Raw genomic sequence first — 23,195 nt, forward strand, 5'->3', positions numbered from 1 at the left:
TAATATAAGATTTTTCCTTTTATGAATGGACAAGTAGCACTCTTTATCACACGGATTGCTTATTTGCCTTGAATTATACTTCTCTATGTTGATATTGCTAACCCTGCTTTCTTTTTGTATTTGACTATTCTAACTTTTTCTTAACTCTTTTCTTTTAAAATATTCTGAGTTACTTTCTTTAATAAAATACAGATAGAAAGATTTGTGGGGTTTGTTTGGAAGGATGACCCAAACTGAGAATCTCTGCTATTTACTAATGGAATTCAATTCATTTAAATTTATTATCATCACTTAGGTACTCATACTTCTATCATATTTATCTATGATTCCTTTATTTTCTTTTTCTGTATGTGTGTACTCTTTGTCTTCCTGTATTATTTGGAATGTTTTTCTTTTACCAGTGATTTTATATCTATGAAATATAAATTTTCGCCAAAATATGTCCAGCTATCAGTTTCTTTTCACTGATTTCATCTGTTACTGGGTGAGTCACTTGATTTGCAGATGTAAGTCTTCATTCAGCTTAAGAACATCAGTTATCCACATGTTTAATTCCTGCTCACTACCATATTCAGCATAGTCTTGCTCATCAGTTTAAAGTGGTTGTGTTTTCCTTTGAATTATGTGCAAATTTCTTAAGCTTATTCTCCATATTACTAACTGGATTTTCTACAAAGAAGATTCTGCTTTTTACTGCTTCATATGCCATTATAAAATTCCTGTGGCCACTTTTAGTTTTCTATTATCTCCCTAACTTATCAAGCAACCTTTTCATCTCACTCTGTTGGCTGATTCTGTCTCATCTTTTCTTTCATAGTGTTCATTTTTTCTAGAAGTTTGTAGAAAATACAAAGTTAATAAATATCTCAACTTTACCTGGCTTTCTGTAAAAGTAAATACTTTTCTAAGCTCTGTTATTTCTCTAGCTAGTTTATGCTTTTTTAGATGCAGAACCTTTTCTTTTACAACCTAAAGAAGAAGAGATTTTCTTCTTCTTCTTCTTTTTTATATCCTCACTTGAAAAAGGAGAAATCTACACAAGCTTGTTGTCTTCCAGCTGTGGACAGATTCTTCCTGGCTACTCTCATGACATACACAGAGGCTGTTAGAATACTCAGATTTTAGGAGGGAGAGCTGGTTTGTTACAAATTTGGGACATCAACTAAATAATCCAGAAGCTTGTGGGGAATGAGGAAGAGGCTGGGACAGGAGTCAACTGCCAGCAGAGAATTTCATCTCTGGATAATTTCTTCTCTGTGTCTGGTAAAGCTGCTAACCCATGGAGCCAATTTTTTATGTCTGGTTTCCAATTTGGCCTGGCACTCACTCCAAGTACATGACATGATTGTCCAACTTCCTAGCTGGTGTGTGGCTTCTCTCCGCCACCCTGCCTGCTGGCTTGCTACTGGGAGAGCCACACTGGAGCTTGCCCTTGGGCTCCTGGGGGAATTGATTTCAACTGATGCTGCTTACCCACCATAACAAAAGTGGTTCTATGGGAAAAGATCCCTGGCCATTCCAGGGCTTGTCTTACCCTAAAGAGTTCAGCATTCTTCTAGAATCTCCAATTTCATACATTCCCATAGTACACTGCTTTCCAAGGAAGGAGAACTAGGGTTCCAACTCTCATTATCACCTACTTTTAGTTCTAACTGTCCCATAGACTACAAAACAAAAACACAAAACCATCAAAGCATGTGTTGTGTGCCTGGCATCTTTCTCCAACTGCCAGCCCTGAAGCAGCATTTCAGATAGGATATAGAATTAGAAAAAGGCAGGGGTGGAGGTTAGATCCTGGCGTTCAGTTGTCATATTATGCAGAAATCCTACCCAATCTTGGTCTGCTTTTTATTAAGAAGGGAAGCAATTTTAATAGCTAGAAATCCTATTTGGAGACGGGGATCCAGGTATTACCCTTCAGAAAATTGGCTCTAGCTATTTAATTGACTGTTCTATGTCTTGCAAATACGATTTCCAGTCAAGTGGACCTCGGTAAAGAAAATTGCTTCCTTCCTTAATGAGAAGATTGGATGGATGCTGACAACCTCCTCAAGCCACCTCCCTTCCTACCTCTCCCAAGGCAAGGTGATGTGTCCTTGTTCCCTCCCATGTGTATTTCAAAAATTTGGGCAGAAAAAAAAAATGCCATTGTTCTTTTCCAAATAGCTTTAAGAACTTCCAGTTAGATTAGAGAAATGTGGATTGAGAGCGTGACAGGTTCATAGCACCCTGCTAGGCACCAGATCTCGGCCTTCCTGGCTTCTCCACCTCCCACCGGGACAGAGATAAATAAGACACAGACTCCTCTGCGCTCCCCCAGCATCCTGGGCATATCGCTAAAATAATTCCCACAGCATATTAAAATTCTGTTTTTTCTCTCATGCTAGACCGTAAGCCCTTAGAAAACGGAGACCACGTCTCAAGTCACCCCTGTATCCCCAGCACCTATTTCAGTTTCTGGTACAGTAGGTTTTACAAAACATGTTAGTTGAACCAAGAGCGAACCAGTTCCTGCCCTTGAAGAGGTCACAGTCCAGAGAGAGGTGCCCTGGCTGCAGCTATAAATCAGCGCTCCTGCTGTGAATGTCACTCCATCTGAGGGAACCCAGCACACGCCACAGACCACAGACGCTTGGTGACCTATCTTCCCCAACCAGATATACACCACAGGCAGCGAGCGCGCTGGCTAACCCTCTCCCAGGACTCGGAGCTGTGTCTCAGCAGGATGAGCCACACAGAGCCACCCTGCTTCATCTCCCCAACTTCCTCGGAGCCACAGCCTTGCAAGAAAGAGGGGCAGGAGGGCTGAGATCCAGGTGACCTTGAGACCAGGATACCAATCCGCCAGCCAGAGGGGCATGCAGCCAGCTGGCCGCTGGGTCTCCCTGCCTGGCAACTGCAGACAGCCCCAGGAGTCCAGCCAGCCTGCCCCCCAGACTGGTCGGACTGGTATTTCTGGGTCCCCCGCCACTTAAGGCAGCCCTGCCTGGAAGAGGCATGGCCCCTGCACAGGGCAACAACAGCCCCACCTTAGAATGATCCGAAGGTACTCGATCCCTTCAGCTTCCTCGCACTTGATGGACAGGATCAGGTTCCCCAGGCTGCTGCCCGTGCAGTAAAAGTTCAGATGATCCTAGAAAGAGAAACCCGGTGTGAGCCGGGAAAGAGGGAGACTTCCGGACTTGTGCCCCAAAACCCTCTCCCCCACGGGGCGTGAGAAGCCCCACAGCAACCAGGAAGGGAAGGTGGCCACTGCTGTGGCTGCCACCAAAGATGATGACAATGACGCTGGCCACAGTGACAGGCGCCAAGCGCTGAGGCCTCGGGCTGTGCCGGGCACTGTGCTAAGGGCTTAGTACCTGTCGTATCCTTTAATCCTAACCACAGCTTCCTGCAGGAGCTCATGTCACTGTCCCCACTTCACAGATGGAGAAACCAGCGCAACGGGAGGTTACGTAACCGCCCAGGCGCACAAAGCTGGCAAGTGGCAGATCCGGGGTTCAAACCCACGTCTGTCCTGACTCCGAAGTTCAAGTTCTTCACCACAAGATACTGAGTTCATGTTCTCACTCCCAGGGGCAGCCCTCACCAGTTCAGAAGATTTCAGGGAAGAAAGCTGGGAGGAGCCCTGGCACCTGGCACCCTGGCTCCCACGGGGAGCGGAGGGGCACTCCGGCCCAGCGGCCTGTCCCCAGATCAGGGCACAGGGTCTGAACACACAGCCGCCCACCCCGGAGCCCACCCCAGACCCGCTGACTCAGAGCGGGGGCCCTGGAATCTGCATGGTAGCAAGATCCCTGGGGGTTCAGACGCAGCCTCCTCCCACGGGAGGCCACAAAGCCGCCTTAAGCTAGGGACTTCCGGAATCTGCCCTGAGGACACCAGGAATCTGGTGAGTCTGAAGGGCAGAAATGTATTTAAGGAAATAGCTCTGCCACTTGCAAGCAGCCAGAGGCTCACAGCACACCGTTCAGTACAAGGACTCCGGGCCTGCCTGAATGAGGACGAGAGAGATTCACACTATTTAGATGGAAATGGAGACTTCCATGTCGGCGTGAGAACATATTTTTCCTTGAACTCCACCCCGCCCTCCTCCACCCCAAACACTACCCATCCCATCATCTCCTGGGGGCGGTCCGCACAAGGACCCTCAGGCTGGGCCTCCCTGCCTTCTGCACCACTCCCGGCCCCTGCCCCCAGGACAGAGCCAGCCTGACCTCTCCCACGAAGACAGGGCCAGGAGCCATGGAGGGACAGAACTGGGGACGGGTGGGGGGGCACTGGAGGGAGGACTGGGCCCCCCTCCAGCAGCCTTTCTCGCCCAGGGCCCCGGCCTCACCTTCCCTAGGAAGTGCCTGCGGTAGGCCCTGGCTTCAGCCTTGCACTCCAGCTTGTAGCCAAACGTGTTGGGGCTGAGGCCGTCCTCTTCCTCCTCCTCGCAGATGCTGCTGCCCAGCGAAGTCGGTGTGCCCACGTTCTCCGGATCCTCGATCCAGTAGCCCCCAAACTGGGGCAGGATGATCAGAGGGTACGGGCCTCCCTTCTCCACAACCTGGAGGCAGAGGGGGGATCTTGCGCTGCAGCTGACCCTGGGACTGCAGGGGAGGAAGGGATGGCAGTGGTGGTGTCCCCTCCCACCCACCTCCAGACTGCCCCAGGAGGGGAGCCTAGTATTTGAGGCCAAAGGTGGTAACACAGACCCCTCCCCTAAGCCATTTCCAGCTGCAGCCGCTGACCCTGTAGCCCCAGGGTTGCAAGGCCCGGATGGACACCCCAGATTTAAACATGAGAACGCTAAGGTCACGTAGGCAAAGATGGAAGAGGCCCCAGGCCCAAGGTTCTCTCCCGTGTGGGGCAGGCAGGGTCCATCACCATCGTCACCATCACCTCCCTAGGAATGGGACCCAGAGCAGATTGCAGAGTGGCCAGCGGGGCTCCTACCTCGTCGATGCTGGGGTAGGGGATATAGTCATCCTGCAAGACAAACCAAGGACACCACTGTTAGTCCCGGCAGTGCCCAGAAAGTCTCCATTTCCCTCTTCCAGGTCTGGTGTGTATGTTGGGGGGGGGCACTGGGGGGCCTGCCAGGCTGCACCAGGGCTTTGAGGTAAAGAACAGCAGATGGGAACACAGCTTAGAAGCAGCTCTGGGATCTGCCATCCCCTGAGCTATTCTCTAAATGGACAGAACCTGAACACAAACCCTGCTAGAGAAGGAAAGACGCAGTATACAAAGGTGCTGAGCTTCTCACCCTAGAATGCTAACAGGAAGATGACTCCTAGTCTGACCCAGCACCCCGCTCCAGGCAAGGGGGCTGACCTCCGAGCAGTGGGCTGCACCCCCGGGGCCTTGGGAATGGAACCCAAAGCTAACTGCCCACGGGAGCCTGGGCCCAGCACGAGCCTGATGCCCCAAACGCTGTGCACAACACGCGCAGGACGGGCGAGGTGGGGCCGGGCCGCCAAGCCTGAGGTCCCAGCCTGCTCTGAAGCTGCCCTAATGGCATCAAGCCAGGGCCCCCTGTGCTACTCCCCATGTGCCAGCCTAACAAGGGTGCGGTCACCCAAGTGGCCCTGGGTGGAGGTCAGAGTCAGGCGGGTGAGAGACAGATGGCCCCAGCACCCGGGCTGCTCCTCCTGCCTTGCTCGCACCCTGGCCCCTCGCCGGGGCCTCCTGGCTGCCACTCACCCACCCAGCCCACCTTGTTCTTCTGGGGTCCCGGCTTCTGCTCTTCAAGCTTGATCCCCTGCGGAAACAAGGAAGAGAGGATCCATAGAAAAGCAAAGGTCGCACAAAGGGGCAAACAGAGCGAGGCGTCTCTTGAGCACCTGGCGTCGCCAGGGGTTAGTAATAACAGCAGCAGCAACAGCCGGCACATGCTGAGCCCTTGCGCAGCACACACCTGGCCCCTGGCAGCCCTCCCAGCAGCCTCGGAAGAGGCAGCAGGGTGGCTGGGTTAAGAGCCAGACCACCGGGGTTCAAATCCCAACACGGCCACTTTCTTACTGGCCTTATGACCTTGGGCAAGTCACAGGAACCTTCCTGTGACTCAGTGTCCTCATCTGTAAAGTGGGCATGATGATGGAACCTACTAATGTAGTCGAGGTTGAAAGTTAATAATGTCAGCACTTGGATCACTGATTGGTATAGAGTAAATGCAATGGGTTGTTGTTGGCTATCACGGTGAGGTCGGCAGTCACACACCATCCTGGAGCTCAAATGTCTTCACAGAGCCACTGGGGAAAGGGGAAAGGCAGGAACCCCGTCTGTCGGTGTCAGAGCCAGCCCTCTGGGCCTCACATCAACCAGCTCCAGCCTCTCCCAGGCGGGAGGGCCTGCAGAGACAGGCAGGAGGCCCGGGCCTGGGCTTCATCCCTCTATGAGCTTACTATTTGCGACCCTTGACAAAGTTCAGCCTCTCGGAGCCTCCGTGGCATCATCTATAAAGTGAGGATTATAACACCCCCCTCCACTGCACAGGTGCGAGGACCACTGCAAGCAGCAGGTGCAAGCCCTCGTCCAGTGGTCCCGTAGTCGAGTTCTGAATTAACCGGGTTGTGCAAGGTGGAAACACATGGCATTCCCAAGACCATCTGAATAAATCAGGTGAGGGCATGAGACGGTGGACAAACTAGGAGAGAAACAGTTCCCCTCCGGAGCAGAGAGCATTCTGAAGCAGTCCCGCCCGAGCCACTAAGGATTTTAACCTTCCAAAGTGAGCTCCCTCTGCGGTCTCCTCTGAAACTCACAGCACCTTTTCACCAGGGAGGAAACCCAGCCCCCAGGAGGAGGCCGCTTGCCTATGGTCACACAGCCAGCGAGCGGCAGGGCCTGGCTCTGAAGCCAGGTCACCTGCCCACCGTACCCCGCACACCTCGGGCGCCAGGGCTCCTGATGCCCAGGTGGATTTAGACACGGCCCCTCGGGATTTCTCCAGACTGAGTCACCCCGCAACATTGTTCAGGAGGGCGTGGGAGGGCTCCTCCCACCGGACAGGTGCTCTTCTCACACACAGAGGAAAAGCCACCTGGGTGGCCCTGCAGACCCTGTCCAGGTTGGCACGCTGGGCAGATGGGGGTGGGGGAGTGATGTCAGGAGTTTGTTTGTCCTGCATTAGTCACCCTTGTCTGGGAACAGCCCTAGGGCAGGAGAGCAAACCTCCTCCCTTCCCCCCTGCCATTCCACTCCCTCCTGCACACAAAGCCACTGCCGAGCTGGGCACTCCCCTCCTCTGTGCGTTACCCTTGCAACAGGTATCACCTTTATTTCGACTTCTCCCTCCCCAGTGAAGAAACTGAGGCTCAGAGAGGGAAAGTGACTTCCCCAAAGATACTCAGCTAGAAAGCGTCAGGGTCAGAACAGAACCTCAGCACTGAAAGGACCCAAAGCTTGTGCACTTAGACGCTCCGGTGTCACAGGGACTGTACCCTCCCCCGAATTCCTAGACTCTTAGGGCGGGGGAACCAGGAGTCCCCGATCCTAGTTTCAGCTCTGCACAACCAGCAGAGTGACCTGACCACCCAGCTGCTCTGAGGCTCAGTTTCCACAACTGCAAGGGGAGGAGAGACAGAGCCCACACCCAGGACCACGCAGCACACTTCGTCACCGTCACTTGACGTCACCTGAGAGCTTCCTACAGAGTTGCTGGAAACCATGAGCCCTCTGCAAAGCAGGGCGTTCTAGGAAGAGCAGTGCACATGGCAAATACGTAACACTGGGGAGTCTGGCCTCAGCGGTCTCAGCTGAGACGGAACGGGAACCTGCCCACAGGTACCAGCTGTGGTGGAGACGCAGAGGGAGACTAAAACGAGCCCCCTGGCCCCCAGCAGCCCCCAAGCTAGTTGAGAAGACAATGCCCAGCAGCCTCTAAACAACAGACTGACCCATAGGAAGCCAGTTAAGTAGGGCTGAATTATGTGCTCAAACAGAGACACCCTCTGTGGGGGCGGGGGACTCCAGCTGGGGGTGAGGAGGGGTGGATGGGGGGACAACCAGAGAGAGGGCAGAGTGAGCAGCAAACCCCCAGCCCTGCCAGCTCCCCAGAGTGCCAGGGTCCCAGTCACTGGAGGTGAAACCCCAGCTTTGCTCCCGGCAATGGAGCATTTAATTATACATTGTCCCCTACTACTTGCTGTCACCACACACACCACCCTTGCTTCTTCAACTTGATTATAAATTGCCTAAAAGTGTGTGCGTATGCAGTCCACACACTGCTGGGTGTGGAGGAGGATCTTAATAACTTGCTTGTGGTAATGACACGACCACTAATAATATTTTTCCTCCAAACAGCCCCTCCCCGCCCCACCGTCAGGAGACCTGGCCGCTTCACCTGTATCTCAGATCTGCCTTGGACACCGTATCTGCCTCTCTTCCTAGAACTTCCGGACCATTACTACAGAATCCCTTGACCCTGGGGCATCTACTTAGGGTGAAAAGTATCATAATACAATGGCCAAAGCCTCTGGCTCTGAAGCTACTTAAGGAGCCGTGCACCTTTAAGTGCTTTGCTTAACAGCTGTGTGCCTCAGTTTACTCATCTCTGGTATGGGCATGATAATAATAACATACTACTTCTGAGGGCCTCATTGGGAAGAAATAATGCCAGTCAGTCTCTAAGCCCAAAGAAGTGTCTGAAACACGCATGTCATTACCGGCTTCCTCTCCCCACTCTTCCCACACGTGTCAGTTCTGACCTTGCACTACGCCCTGGGGCAGCAGCTCTTACCCGGGCGCCCTCACCCTGGTGAGGAGTAACTACAGAGAACTCCCACCTTGCAAACCGACTGTTATGTAGCGCCCGCCAAGTACTTTTACATATGTTATCTTGTTTTATCCCAACCACCGTATAAGTGGGTATTTTTATTCTTATTTATTTACAGACGCTTAGAAGAGGCACGGAACTCGCGCTAGTAAGTGTGTGGTGCAGGATTTGAACCCAGGTCTGCCTCCCACCCTGCCGATCTGCCTCCCCTACCTCAGATGCATCCTCTAAGAAGTGGCTAGTTTGTTCAGGTTTGTTTTCCAACTCATACCAGGAACAACACACCCTGTCAAACCCTTGCCACATCCATGGGGTTCATGGAACCCCCGGCTGCTCTGCTGGGGAAGTTCTGCTTTTTATCCTCCCTGTCCTGCAGGCAGGAATCTTCCCAAAGTGCTCTGTGCCCTTCAATAGCAAAATTGCCTCAGGTAGTCCAGGCCCAGGGGACTGTGCTTGTCTCTCCTCTGCCCCTCCCTCCAAGGCACCTGCGTTCTGCCCCCCAGCACCCACAACTGGGGCTCAGCTTCCCCCTGCCTTGGGGATGCACACTCACCTGCATTTTCTCCAGCATCTCGAAGAACTCCGCGGACTGAAAGACACAAAGAGGGTGGGGAGAGAAAGACGGGTATTAGCCAGGAGCTTGGCCGAGAAAGCCTCCACCGTCTGGAAGCTGAGCCTGGGGCTTCCCCAGGGACAAAATTCATTTGGATCAAGAGAGAAGATAATTTGATTTGGCCTTTGCAGGGCTGGAGGGCCAGAACACCCCACACGACAAAAGAGAAATAAAACACGCCTGGGCTGGCGGACGGCCGAGGGGAGAGCAGCCGCTCAGTCTCTGTCCAGGAAGGGGGGTGGGGGGGTCCCTGGGAAAAACCAAGTTCCCCCAAATGCCGGATAGCCCCAGGATTCAGCCTCCAGCAGGAACTGGGTTTGGGATCTTCTCAGCCCAACAGTGGGGCCAAGACGCCCAGCACAGGTAGTTTTCCAACTTCTAGGGCAGCCCTTCTGTCTCCTCATAGACAATCTCACTCAGAACCTGGCTGTAGCAGCCTGGGGACAGCACAGCCGCTGCCACCAGAGCAGCCAGGCAGGGCTTGAGCCCCGGATGTGCCACCTCTGCCTGTCCCTGTCCCCTGCCCGCAGGGCACCGCTTTGGGACCCTAACGCTTGGGAAGCAGAGCCTGAAAGCCACTGAACTGCAGCCTCCGGGGCCCTGGATGGATTATTTTTAAGATCTCAAACTGCATTTGTCCAAACCTTTAACCTACTTTGGTGCCACTTTTGTAAACTCCAGTTAAGACAAAAAAGGAGAAAAAGGAAGTGGAATGGTGGGGCCAGGGGCTGCAAGCTCTGCGCTGACAAAACACACGCAGGGCCCCTCAGAAGTCCCCCAGTGCTCACGGTCCCTTCTTCATGCAGAGGTGGAGCCTCCAAACACTCCCTTCCTCTGTGGGCACCAGTGGGCCAGAACTGCCCCGAGCTCCCGCTACTCTCGGAGCCACCTGGAGAGACACAACCCTGCAAAAAAGCCTCTGACCCGCCCGCATTTCGGGATCCAGGGTCTGGAAACCCCAGGTGTGACCGCACAGGGGTGGGCGTGGGGCATCCACATCCAACACCCTTGACCGGGAGCAGCCCCCAAACACCCGGATCCCAAGGCTAACCCTTCCCACTCACTCTGGGTACAAATGTGCCACCCACACCCTGCGTTCTAACCAACTCCAGTCTCTAGGAGACCAAGATTACCAACATAAAGAGCTTATACAAATCGATATGGATAGAAAGATGAGCAGAAAGAGGACAATGGAGCAAAAACAATCAACACTGTAAATACACAAGCCTCTGACCCAGCAATTCCACTCCTAATAATCCGTGCTCTAACACACTTGCATGTGTGCGCAAAGATAGATACGCTCAAATGGCCACTGCATTGTTTACAACGGTAAAAATGGAAACAACTTAAATAGCAATCCATAGGAAATTGGTTAAAATAAGCTACATTCATACAACTATTATAAACAGTTCTATGTCAATAAATTAGATAACTTAGATGAAATGGAAAAATTCCTAGAAAAAACACAAACTACCAGAACTGGCTGAGTAAGAAACAGAAAATCTAAAAAAGACACACAACAAATAAAGAGGCTGAATTAATGATCTAAAAACTACCCACAAAGAAAAGCCCAGGTCCAGATGGCTTCATTTGTTTTATTTTTTTATTTATTTTTTATTATTTTTACCTCCCTACCCCCAGATGGCTTCATTTGTAAATTCTACCAAACGCTGAAAGAAGAATTAACACTAATTCCTCACACTCACTATCAAGAAAGTGAAAAGACAATGAATGCATGCACTAGGAGAAAATACCTGCAAACCATGAATCTCATAAGGGACCTGTATCTAGAATATATAAAGAATTCTTACAACTGAATAATAAAAAGACAACTCAATTTAAAAAATGGGCAAAGGATCTAAATACACATTTCCCCAAAGAAGAAACACAGATTGCCAACAGGCACACGAAAAGGCACTCGATATCATTAGCAAATGCAAATCAAAGCCACAGTGAGATACCACTCATACCACTAAGATGGCTATAATCAAAAAGCAGAAAACAACAAGTGTTGGCAAGGAGAAATGAGAGCCCTCAGCTATCGCTTGTAGGAATGTAAACTAGTACAGCTGCTGTGGATATAACTTGGCAGCTCCTCCAAAAGTTAAACATAGAGTTGCCATGTGACTGAGCAATGCCACTCCTAGGCATACACCCTAAAGAGCTGAAAACAGGTACTCAACAAATACTTGCACAAGAATATTCATAGCAGCATTATTCACATTTGCCAAAAGGTGGACCCAGCCCAAATGTCCATAAACTGATGAACAGATAAACAAAATGTGGTATATAGCCATAAAAGAATGAAACAGTACAAAGTACTGATACGTGCTACAGCACTGAAGAACCTTGAAAACATTATGCTAAGCGAAAGAAGGCAGACACAAAAGGCAATATATTATATGATTTCATTTATATAAAATGTCCAGAATAGGCAAATCTATAGAGAGAAGAAAGTAGATTCGTGGTTGCTTAGGCTGAGGGGTATGGAGGATTGGAGAGTGATAGCTAAAAAGTACTGGGTTTCTTTCTGAGGTACTGAAACTGTTCTAAAATTGATTGTGGTGATGGCTGCAAAACTCCGTGAATATACCAAAAAACACTAAATTGTACACTTCAAATGGGTGACTTTATGGTATATGAATTACATCTCCATAAGGCTGTTAAAAAAAAAACTATGCAGCCGGGCACAGTGGCTCACACCTATAATTCTAACACTCTGGGAGGCCAAAGCAGGAGTATTATTTGAGGTCAGGAGTTCAAGATCAGCCTGAGCAAGAGTGAGATCCTGTCTCTACAGAAAATAGAAAAATTAGCCAGGCATGGTGGCACCTGGCTGTAGTCCCAGCTACTCAAGAGACAGAGGCAGAAGGATCACCTGAGCCCAGGAGTCTGAGGTTGCTGTGAGCTATGATGATGCCACCACACTCTAGCCTAGGTGACAGAGTGAGACCCTTTCTCAAAAAAACTATGCAACCATTCAAAAAGAAAGCAAGAGATTTATATTATTTATATAAGATGCTCTCTAACACATAATGAGTTGCAGGGAGGGGAAGCAAATCAGAGAATAATATATTCAATATGATCCCACTTTTATAACAACAACTTTAAAAACAAAACCTATAGCTACCTACATCCATATCTATAAATGCATAGCAAATGATCTGGAAGAAAACACCTCAAACTATCAAAAAGTGACTATATCAAGGAGACAAGAGTGGTGAAGGGGGTTTTGCTTTATATATTAGGCCTACTTCAGAAATCTGTAGACCACATTACTTGCACAATTAAATTAAAATAAATAAGTTTTCTAAGGAAATCAGAAAAATGTGAGCCAGGCATGGTGACTCCCATCTTTATAATCCCAGCACTCCGGGAGGCTGAGGTGGGAGGATTGCTTGAGGCCAGGAGATCAACACCAGCCTGAGCAACACAGTGAGACCACATTTCTACAAAAAAATACAAAAGGTATCTGGGCATGGTGGCAGGCACCTGTAGTCCCAGCTACTCAGGAGGCTGAGGCTGATGATTTGAGGTTGCGGTGAGCTACAATGATGCCACTGCATTCTAGCCCAGGTGACAGAGGAAGAACAACGTGCAAAGGACATGAACAAACTGCTAAAAGAGAAACATGAAATGACCAATAAACTCATGGAAACATGCCCAACCTCTCTATTTAAGAAATTAAGATAATAAGACAACATCTTTCATCCATCAGATTGGCCAATGTTGGCAAGGACACAGGAACCATAGGTAAGTGTACACTTGGTACAATCTTTCTAAAGGACAATTTGGCACTGTGTCCAAAGCCTTTAAAATTTTCACATCCTTTGGTCCAATGAACCTGCTCTAGGCAATTTACCCTAAAACAATATCTGGGCAACAGCACAAGGACACACATACAAAGATGTTTGTCGCAGCATTATTTGTAGGCCAAAAAGTAGGGGGAAAAAGTACCCACCAGTGAGGGGAAAAAGTAAATAATGCCAGGGAGCATGCCCATACGAAACAACATGAGAGGAGATCTGTGTTGATTATGCAAGCACAAAGATTCACGATGCATTGCTAAGTGAGAAAAATGGGGTTTCAAATAAGATGATGCCACTTTTTGCAACTAAACATAAAAACATGTTTGCATTTATACATATAAGACCGCATGAATATATATGTATCACCCCTCCAGAGAAAAATATCTTGAATGATACATCTGCAAAATGAGGTAAAGGGTAAGGATGATTTTTTTTCTCCCTTTTTGCTTTTTAGTATTTTATTTTAATTTCCCACAATAATTATAAATTATTTTTGCAATTAGTCAATGTTTTTAAGACTTGGACACGTAAGGGGAGGCCCTGGCAGTCCTGTCTTTGCCTCCCCCAATTCATAACAGAGTGGGTCCAGAGACTCAGGTACACAGACTTTGGGCCTGCAGACAGCCCCTGGATATGCAGGCCGATTCATTCCCAAGTGTATCCAAGAAGCTCCCCTGAATCACCCCCAAATCCAGCTCACTCTGTTATCCATGCAAACTGGCCATCAGAAAAGTCTTTTTAGGTATATTCTTAAGACAGTGCACTTCCGCTGGTCAATCAGATAACCTCGCCCTTTTACGCACCTTTAGGGCATGAACTGGATGCTGGAAGTAAGTATGAGACAAGGGACCAACTTCTAGAGTACTTGATCTTAATTATGAGACAGGTTATGTTATAATGGCCAGTGCCACAGCGGGTTCTGAGAGGGCATGAAGCACTTCTTGCTGGGAGGCCAAGTGCAATTCTCTAGTGCTATGTAAATTACTCCAAAACTTAGTGGCTGAAAACAGTTTCTGTGGTCAGGAATTTAGGAGTGGCTCGGGGTTTCCCACCTGGTTGCAATCAGGATGTGAGCAGGGGCTGCTGTCATCTGAAGGCTCACCTGGGGCCGCAGCACCCACGTGGCGCATCAAGTGGATATTGGCGGGAGGCCTTGGTTCCCCATCCCATGGGCCTCTCCACAGGGAGAGGCTTGAATGACCTCAAAACATGGCAGCTAACTTCCCCCAGAACCCAGAACGAACAGACAGAGAGAGAGAGCGCACACGCACACAGAGAGGAAGCCATAGATCTTTTATGACCTCGTCTGAAATCCTACACCTTCACTCCCACTTTATCCTAGTCATTAGAAGTGGGTGCCCAAGTCCAGCCCAGACTGGAGGAGAGGAACTGGGCTCCACCTCTTGAAGGCAGAAGTATCAAAGAATTTGGGGACATATCTTAAAACCAACACGTCAAGGAAGGCTTCTTGCAAAACACAGCATCGCAGGTAGACCTTACATGATAAAGAGAAACCACTTGATAAAGAGGGATGAAGAGGGTGTGGCACCCAGGCAGCGGGAGCCACGTGGGCGAAGGTGGGAAGGGAAGACACACGACATGTATTTGACAGATGGCAAGTGGATCGGCCCGCCAGACCTTGTCCTCCGGCTCAGACACCTTGAAGATCAGCATGCAAAGGAGAGCTGGGGTCCGGGCCTGAGAGAGGCTGAATGCCAGGAATTCCGGCCTAACCAGCAAGGCAGTGCAGAGCAACCTAGGTCTGGGGGCAGCAGGAAGACACAGGGGGCAGGAGGGCGCAGCGGCCAAAGCCCAGGCCCGGGGAGTGGCCATCCCGCTGCTGCCCAGCTGTGTGGCACGAGGCACGCAAACCTCCCAGATCTTCGCTTCATTTCCTCACCTGAAAACCGAATCCATCCCTGACTTTCGGGGCTCTTACGTGGATGAAGTGAGGACAGCTGTAAGGAGCTCTCGTCCTCTCTGGGCTGGGACCTAGCCTGCGGCGACACGGCCAAGCAGACCAGGGAGGTCAGCAGGGTCGGCACACACGGGACCCACTATGGTGCCTCCGGCAGGAAAACAGTGACAAAAGGTGAAACCAGGCGGCACTCCAAGTGCATTTGCTCCTTCCGTGGCGAAACCAAGACGCAGAGACGAGCTATGGGCGCCGGCGCTGCGGTTCCTGCGTGGAAACATCGCGGCTGGTGCCGGGACCTACAGTGTCCCTTCCGTGGTCAGAGTCAAGTCCACCGCCAGAAGACTGAAGGAATTGGCAGACCACTGTATGCTCTGCGTTTTCAGACATCACTCCCCTATAATAAATGGGTTAACTATGTTTAAAAAAAAAAAAAAAACAGCGAGGACCTGGTCTGCAGCAAATGCTCAGTCAATGGTAGCTACTAGAAAGAACCATGAGAAAGTTCATCCTGGGAACGCCCTTGTCCTGCTGGGAGAAGGTCTCGCTTTAGGAGACTTAGCTTTGCTGACGTCATTGGCCTGCCCAGGGACGCTGTGTTTAGACCATCAGTAAAGACAGATCCGTGTCTCCGAATGAATATGCCCCTGGCCTCGGGGCCGGCGCGGGTGGTCAGAAGAAGGGCTGTGATTCAGCCTCGGCGTGAGTCATGCGTGGACCGTGCCGGGGAGCAGACATCAGCCAGTGGCAACTTGGCCTCAGCCAGGTTGGCCCCACTTCTCAGTGACTCGTTGAACTTTCCAGCGGGACATTTTCCAGCCTTGGCAGAGAGCGAGTCTCCTTTTCCACTCGGAGGCAGGGTGACTCAGGCCAGCCTGGAACGGCAGCTCCAGCCCTTCCGACCCACCCTTGTCCACACACCCTGAGATCGCCACACGCAGCCAAGGGCACACAGCGGGCGCTCAATAAATGCTCGCTGACTCTCTGGCATCGTCACACAGGCCCTCTAGGGCAGACTGACCGTGTCCTGCCCGGGGCACCCTTAGGAAGGGGATCTCCCTCCATCAGGAAGCCACTGGATTTGCACAGAGGAATGTTAATTCGGCTCCACGCAATAGCAGCCTCGGCTCAGCTGTCTAATTTATTATTAGCAACAGCTGCCGACACCCAGCTCAGGGCGGCGGCCAGCATTTCCCCGTGGGCTCTGCTCTGCCAGCCAGTCCAGTGGGCTGCGTGACAACCACACAGAGCCAGTGCTCGGCCGCGGTCCTGAGGTTTGCTCCGTGCTCAGTCCCCGTCCCCCCCACCGCCTGCGATGGAAACCGCCTGGTGTTCCTTGGGGAGAGAATGCCGGAGGAGGTCCCAGGTAGCAGGAACAGATGTGAACGGGAACCGCAAGGAGTAACTGAGGTTTGGGAAACCTTGAGAAACCTTTCCCAAAGTCCCTACTTGCCGCTCTGATGCCAGCCCACTGCCCAGGCTGCAAAGTAGAAGCAAAGGAAGAATATGACGTTTGGGCAAGCACAGGAGGGCCACTGCTGCCCATCTCGCCACCTTGTGCCCTTCCCACGCCCACCTGTCCCATCCCCCTCTGGTCCACAGCAGATCCGCACGTGGATGACAGGTGGCCCACTTGGTCTTTCCTCCTTGTCTCGCCCCAGCTTGTGAGACTCCCTCCAACACACTCACCTCTCTCTCCTCCTCCCCCTCCTCTGACCCTAGTTGGAGAAGTGACGCCCACTGCCACCCTCCTGCAGCCTGCCGAGTCCCTAGCTCTGGGCTCTTCTCCGCTTGTGGGGGCAGGGGTGTGTCTGTGTGTGAGCAGCCTTGCCAGGCACCCCGCCCCCAGGACGCGCCACACACCTGCCGCCCACAGCACGGGACAATGCTGTCTGAGCAGCCTGCGCCTGTGGAAGGACCACAGGGGCAGAGTGTGCACAGCCTGCCACGCCCCGGCCACACAGATCGCTCGATAGCACCCCGGCGACTGTCTCATTATCCCTGCCCCCCTCAACCCAGGACACGCACCAGGGGGACAAAGGCACGTCAACAGCAACCAGAAATGCTGCAAGACAAGCACGGAGAAGAAGGTATTTTCCACCTACGTAGGTCCCAGGAAAGTGGGGTGGCAATGCCGGCCGGCCAGTGCTAGGGGGAAGGAGGAAAACTGGGATCAGAGCAAGTTTCTCGTCCCCACAGAGCAGGAAGACGTCACAGAAGAAAGTGCCTTCCGGGGAGTTTTATAAAGAGGTTTTTGGAAAGCTGGGGGAACCAGGAACCCAGAGCACATGCCCCCCCCCCCTCCAGGAGCTAGATCAGGAGTCCCCCGGCAGCTCCGCTGCAGGCTCAGAGGTCCCCAGCTGCGAGGCAGGCAGGACGAGAACCGGCTGGCCGCCAGCCTGGCTGCGGAAGGGTCACTCGGCAGAATAGAAGGTCCCCGAGGGCAGGGCTCTCTGTTGATCGTGTTCACGGTGGTATCCTTGGACCTACAACTGCCTAGCCCGTAGTAGATGCTCAAGAAACATTCACTGAAAGACTGACTGAATATTCTAATGAGCGAGATGAGAATGAAGCAGGCAGTGACGCCCGAGTCTTAGGCCTGGGAGTGGCAGGGGCTGGCTAGAGCCAGGGCTGGACAGGCCAGCGTTCCAGAGAGTACAAGCCGTCTGTTCCCCGGCTGCAGACTGCACACCTCACGCTGGACAGCCAGGTGAGGGCCCCCGTGATAAGCCGCCCTCCAGAATCAGGTCCTGCCCCCACCCGTCTCCCCACCCCCTCCCAGTCTCCCCACCCCCACCCCTGCCAAACAGCCTGCTTGCTCCTCTTCCCCTTCTTGTCCCCCCCACTCCCACTGCTCACAGCTCCTCTGCTGCTACCGTCCTTCTGAGGCACTGGCTTCACAATGTCACCTGGGGCCAGGAGCCCGCAATGGCTCTCTACTACCTGTGGCAGTGGGAATGCAATAGAATCACGGGGAGGCTTATTAAAACAAGCTTCCTACCCTCCAGCCCTAGAGCTTCCGATTCTTGGCCAGAGAATTTGCATTTCTAACAAGTTCCTAGGTGCTCACACTTTGAAAACCACTGACCTATGGGGTTCATCATGTTTAAGGCCAGTGGTATGTGAGGGGGACCCTCTCTGAGCACAGATGCCAGAGCAGAGACGGGGCAAGGTGGGGAAGGGTGGGAAGATGGCGGGGTTTTTATAGAGCATCTTAAATTAGGCAGACTCATATTTAAATCTCTAAGACAGGACTCGAAGATGCAAATGACTACAGGCACGAGGCAAGCATCCTAAAAGAGTGAAGGGATGAGAAGTAAAGAGATTGAAGCCGTAGTAATTAAAAACCTCCCAACAAAGAAAAGTCCAGGACCAGATGGCTTCATAGGGAAGTCCACCAAACGTTTAAAGAAGAACTAACACCAGTCCTTCTCAAACGCTTCCAAAAATAGAAGAGGAGGAAACACTTCCTAACTCATTCTATGAGGCCAGGATTACCGAAGCCATACAAAGGAACCACAAGAAAACTACAGACCAATATCCCTCATGGATATAGAGGGAAAAAAAATCCTCAAAAAAATATCAGCAAACCAAATCCAACAGCATATTATTATATACCATGACCAAGTAGGATTTATCCCAGGAATGCAAGCTTGGTTCAACATAAGGAAATCAATGTAATATATCACATTAATAGAATAAAGGGGAAAAAACTCACATGATCGTCTTATATGGTAAAGAAAAAGCACCCGACAAAATCTTTTTATGATACAGACACTCAGAAAACTAGGAATGAAAGGGAACTTCCTCAACATATAAAGGGCATGGCTCACGCCCGTAATCCTAGCACTCTGGGAGGCCGAGGCGAGCAGATTGCTCGAGGTCAGGAGTTCAAAACCAGCCTGAGCAAGAGCAAGACTCCATCTCCACTATAAATAGAAAGAAATTAATTGGCCAATTAATATATATAGAAAAAATTAGCCGGACATGGTGGCACCTGGCTGTAGTCCCAGCTACTCAGGAGGCTGAGGCAGGAGGATCACTTGAGCCCAGGAGTTTGAGGTTGCTGTGAGCTAGGCTGACACCACGGCACTCACTCTAGCCTGGGCAACAAAGTGAGACTCTGTCTCAAAAAAAAAAAAAAAAAAAAAAAAAAAACATATAAAGGGCACTGAAAAAAAACATAGCTAACATCACACTCAATGGTGAAAGACTAAATGCTATCCCCCTAAGATTAGGAACAAAACAAGGAAGCCCAATTTCACCACTACGATTCAATGTACTGAAAGTTCTAGCCAGAGCAAAGAAATAAAAGGCGTCCACAATGGAAAGGAAGAAGTAAAACTATCTCTATTTTCAGATGACACGATCCTATATAGAACACCTCAAAGAATTCACACACACACACAAGAAAACCCTACTAGAGCTGACAAAGGAAGTCGGCAAAATTGTAGAGTACAAAAATCAGTTGTGTTTATATTCACCAGCAATAAACAATCAGAAAAGAAAATGTAAGAAAACAATTCCATTTATAATAGCATCAAAAAAATAAATAAATACCTAGGAACAAATTTAACCAAAAGACTAATACACTGAACACTACAAAACATTGCTGAAACAAATTAAAGACCTAAATAAATGAAATGACATTCCATGTTCATGGATTGGAAACTTTTTTTTGACACAGTCTCTCACTCTGTTGCCCCAGCCAGAGTACAGTGGCAACATCATAGTTTGCTGCAACCTCAAACTTCTGGGCTCAAGTGATCCTCCTGCCTCAACCTCCAGAGTAGCTGGGACTACAGGCTCCAGCCACGACTGCCTAATTTTTTTTTCTGTTTTTAGTAGAGATGGGGTCTCACTCTTGCTCAAGCTGGTCTCAAACTCCTGAGCTCAAGTGATCCTCCCACCTCAGACTCCCAGAGCGCTAGGATTATAGGTGTGAGCCACTGCACCCAGCCTGGAAGATTTAATATCATTTAGATGGCAATACCATGCAAAGTGACCTACAGGTTTAATATAATCCCTATCAAAATCCTAGATGTCTTTTTTTTCTAGAAATTGAAAAGTTGATTGTAAACTTAATATAGAAACTCCATCCTGAATAGCCAAAACATTTTTGAAAAGGAAGAACAAAGCTGGAGAACTCATACTTCCCAATTTCAAAACTTACTACAAAGCTAAGTGATCAAAACAGTGCGGTACTGGCATCAGAGTAGACATTGAAATCAATGGAAGAGAATTAAGAGTCCAGAGATAAACCCGCACATCTATGGCCAACTATTTTTTGACAAGGGTGCCAAGACCAATCCTAGAGAAACAACAGTCTTTTCAACAAATGATGCAGGAAAAAGCTGAATACCCACATGCAAAAGAATGAAGTTGGTAGTTCTATTTTTAAATTATCTAATTTTTTGAGGAATCTCCATATTGTTTTCCATAGCAGCTGCACCATTTTACATTCCCACCAACAATGCTATAAGGATTCCAATTTCTCCACATCCCAACCAATGCCTGTTATCTTTTGTGTTTTTGATACTAACAGGTGTGAGGTAATATCTCATTGTGGTTTTGATTTGCATTTCCCTGATGATTAGCGATATTGAGCATCTTTTCATATGCCTGTTGGCCATTTGCATGCTTTCTTTAGAGAAATGTCTACTCATTAGTAGACATTTAGTCCACTTTTTTAATCAGGTTAGTTTTCTTTTAATCAGGTTAGTCCACTTTTTTAATCAGGTTACTTTAGTCCACTTTTTTAACCAGGGTAGTGTTTTTTTTTGGTTTTTTTTTGCTATTGAGCTGTAAGAGTTCCTTATATGTTCTGGAAATTAACCCCTTATCAGATATACGGTTTGCAAATATTTTCTCCCATTCTGTAGACTGCCTTTTTCACTCCATTGGTTGTTTCCTTTGCTGTACAGAAGCATAATGATTCCATTTATATAAAAGATCCAGAATGGGCAAATCCATAAAGACAGAAAACAGACTGGTGGTTACCAGGAGCTGGAAGGAGAGGAGAGAGTAGGAAGAAAATACTTAATGGGGTTTTATTAGGGGATGATGAAAATATTTTGAAACTAGATAAAGGTAGTGTCTGGGCAACACTATGAATGTACTAAATGCCATGGATTTGTTCACTTTAACCTGATTGATTTCATGTTATATAAATTTCACCTCAATTTTAAAAAGCCAGCACAGGAGTGAGACAATGGTGAACTGAACGGCACACGCCCATTCCAAAAGGGGTAGCTGCTGCTTACCTCTAACCAAGCTGCCAATCAGAAATGCAAGGTCAACGTTGCTGGTATTTTCAAGTTTTCAAGATAAGCCAGAAATCCAAATTTTATGTGAGCCTTCCCAATTTTTATATATTGATAATCAACTCAAATATTTTTTTAATCTCTATGTGGACCAAACACAATAATCCTATGAGCCTAATTAGCCCCCAGTACACAAATTTCAAGCTCTGCTCTGGACAATAGGGAGCCATTGAATATTCCTGAGCTGGAAGATGAGATGATAAAAGCAAAGCTTTAGGAAATCCCAAAGTATCCTCTGTTGAGCACCTGTGATGTCCCAGGCACTGGGCACTAAAGCAGGCACTTTACAAATGCCACCCCATAAGCTTCACAAGCGCCCAGAGAGGGGAGGTTAGAGGGTGGGAGGCTTAGAGTGGTTATACAACTTGCCCAAAGCGAACACACTTAGTAAGGGCAGAACCAGAACTCAAATCCAGATCCATGGGGGTTTGCCCACTCAACATCTCACACGCATGTTCAATAGGCGTCTCAAATGTAACAAGCCCCAAACAGAACTCTTATTCTTTCCCTTCAAAAACCTTCCTCTACCCCAGCCAGTCTCCCCATCTCACTGAGCAGTATCTCCACCCATCCTGATGCTCGGGACAAAACTCTAAGAGTCGTCACTGATTTCTCTACCCCTCAGCCCCCACATCCAGTCCTCCTGCAAGTCTGACCACTTCTCACCACCTCCACTGCACCCATCGTGCCTCGGTTGGACCACGCAGCAGCCTCCTCCTCAGGCTCCTGCCTCCCGCCTGCCCCCTCTCTAATCAGTTTCCATACGACAGTCACTTGGTCTTTTTGAATGATAAACCAGATGACATCAATCCCCGGCTGAAAACCCTCTGATATACCTCTGCCCACCCCCGGCCACGCTCCAGAGAGGCCATTTCTGTCTGGTCACAAGGTCACCAGTCCCCCAGCCCAAGGTCACCAGTCCACCATCCCAGTCCCGGGGCCAGTGGTGGCACAGCCCAAGACCGGGGAACTCCTTGGTCCAACCCCTCCAAACAAGGGCCCCGTCACTCCCCACACCCATCCCTGAACTGTCACCACAGCTGCCCTAGAGGAAAAGAAGACGCACGGCCAAGGAGGGGGAGGGGGACAAGAGGACAGCGCCCGGCTAGCAGCGGGCAGGGGTGGGAATGAGGAAGAGCCCAGCAGTCCTGACCTGGCCAAGCTGGGCAGCCCCCGCCCGTGTTCACCAGGAGTGGGCACCACGGGCCTGGCAAGGCTGGGAGAGGGGGGTCTACAGAGCCTCCGGGGACAACCTGGCTTGGCGGCAAAGGACAGGAGCCGCCGCACTGAGTTTCTCACTGGCCATACGCTGAGGCTCTGTGACAGGACACAGAGCACAAAGAAGAGAGGAGTGGGGCGCACGGGCCGGCCTGGCCAGCTCCCGGCGTCTGAGCCAGGCGGAAGGAAGCCCAGCTAAAGAGTCCCTCCCTCTCTGCCCCTGGAAACTCCCACCTGCTTCTCGGCAAGGAGTCCCCTCAGGCCCTGACACGGAGCCAAGAAGCCGTCTCAGAGGAGCACACAGGTGAGCTCTCTCCAATCCCACGTCGGGGCCCACCTCAAACCTCCAGGCCGGGGAGGAAAGGCCTGGCCCCGACTCTGTCCCCTGCCCTCCCATGCGCCCCCCAACAGAGTCCCCTCTGTCCCTGATCTCTCATCCTCCTTCCTCTGAGTGACTGGTGGCTTTTATGACCCACAACAGGCAGACAGCCACAAGGGGCTCCCGGCCAGGTGACAGTAGGAGTGACTCCGTGTCCCACCTGCTCCAGACGGCAGG

At 50.2% G+C, this 23,195-nt stretch overlaps 1 protein-coding gene across 7 annotated transcripts in view; it reads right to left on the minus strand.

Moving 5' to 3' along the window:
* The window catches only part of RAP1GAP2 (RAP1 GTPase activating protein 2), a 213,677-nt gene that overhangs the window by 53,195 nt on the left and 137,287 nt on the right, over window positions 1-23,195 (minus strand). For 5 of the 7 annotated variants that reach the window (XR_012913039.1, XM_075994247.1, XM_075994244.1 and 2 more), the window contains 5 exons: window positions 9,315-9,350; window positions 5,702-5,746; window positions 4,942-4,974; window positions 4,340-4,552; window positions 3,030-3,133 (listed from right to left, as the gene is read on the minus strand). Coding sequence is in view for 6 of the 7 variants with exons in the window: in XM_075994247.1 (XP_075850362.1) it covers window positions 3,030-3,133; window positions 4,340-4,552; window positions 4,942-4,974; window positions 5,702-5,746; window positions 9,315-9,350 (431 nt within the window). In the remaining variant the exon portion in view is untranslated. The remainder of the gene's footprint in view (window positions 1-3,029; window positions 3,134-4,339; window positions 4,553-4,941; window positions 4,975-5,701; window positions 5,747-9,314; window positions 9,351-23,195) is intronic. The other 2 variants (XM_075994246.1, XM_075994245.1) reach the window with 1 other exon arrangement.

Source organism: Microcebus murinus, chromosome 18 (genome assembly GCF_040939455.1).
Source record: "Microcebus murinus isolate Inina chromosome 18, M.murinus_Inina_mat1.0, whole genome shotgun sequence".
Classification (NCBI taxonomy): domain Eukaryota; kingdom Metazoa; phylum Chordata; class Mammalia; order Primates; family Cheirogaleidae; genus Microcebus; species Microcebus murinus.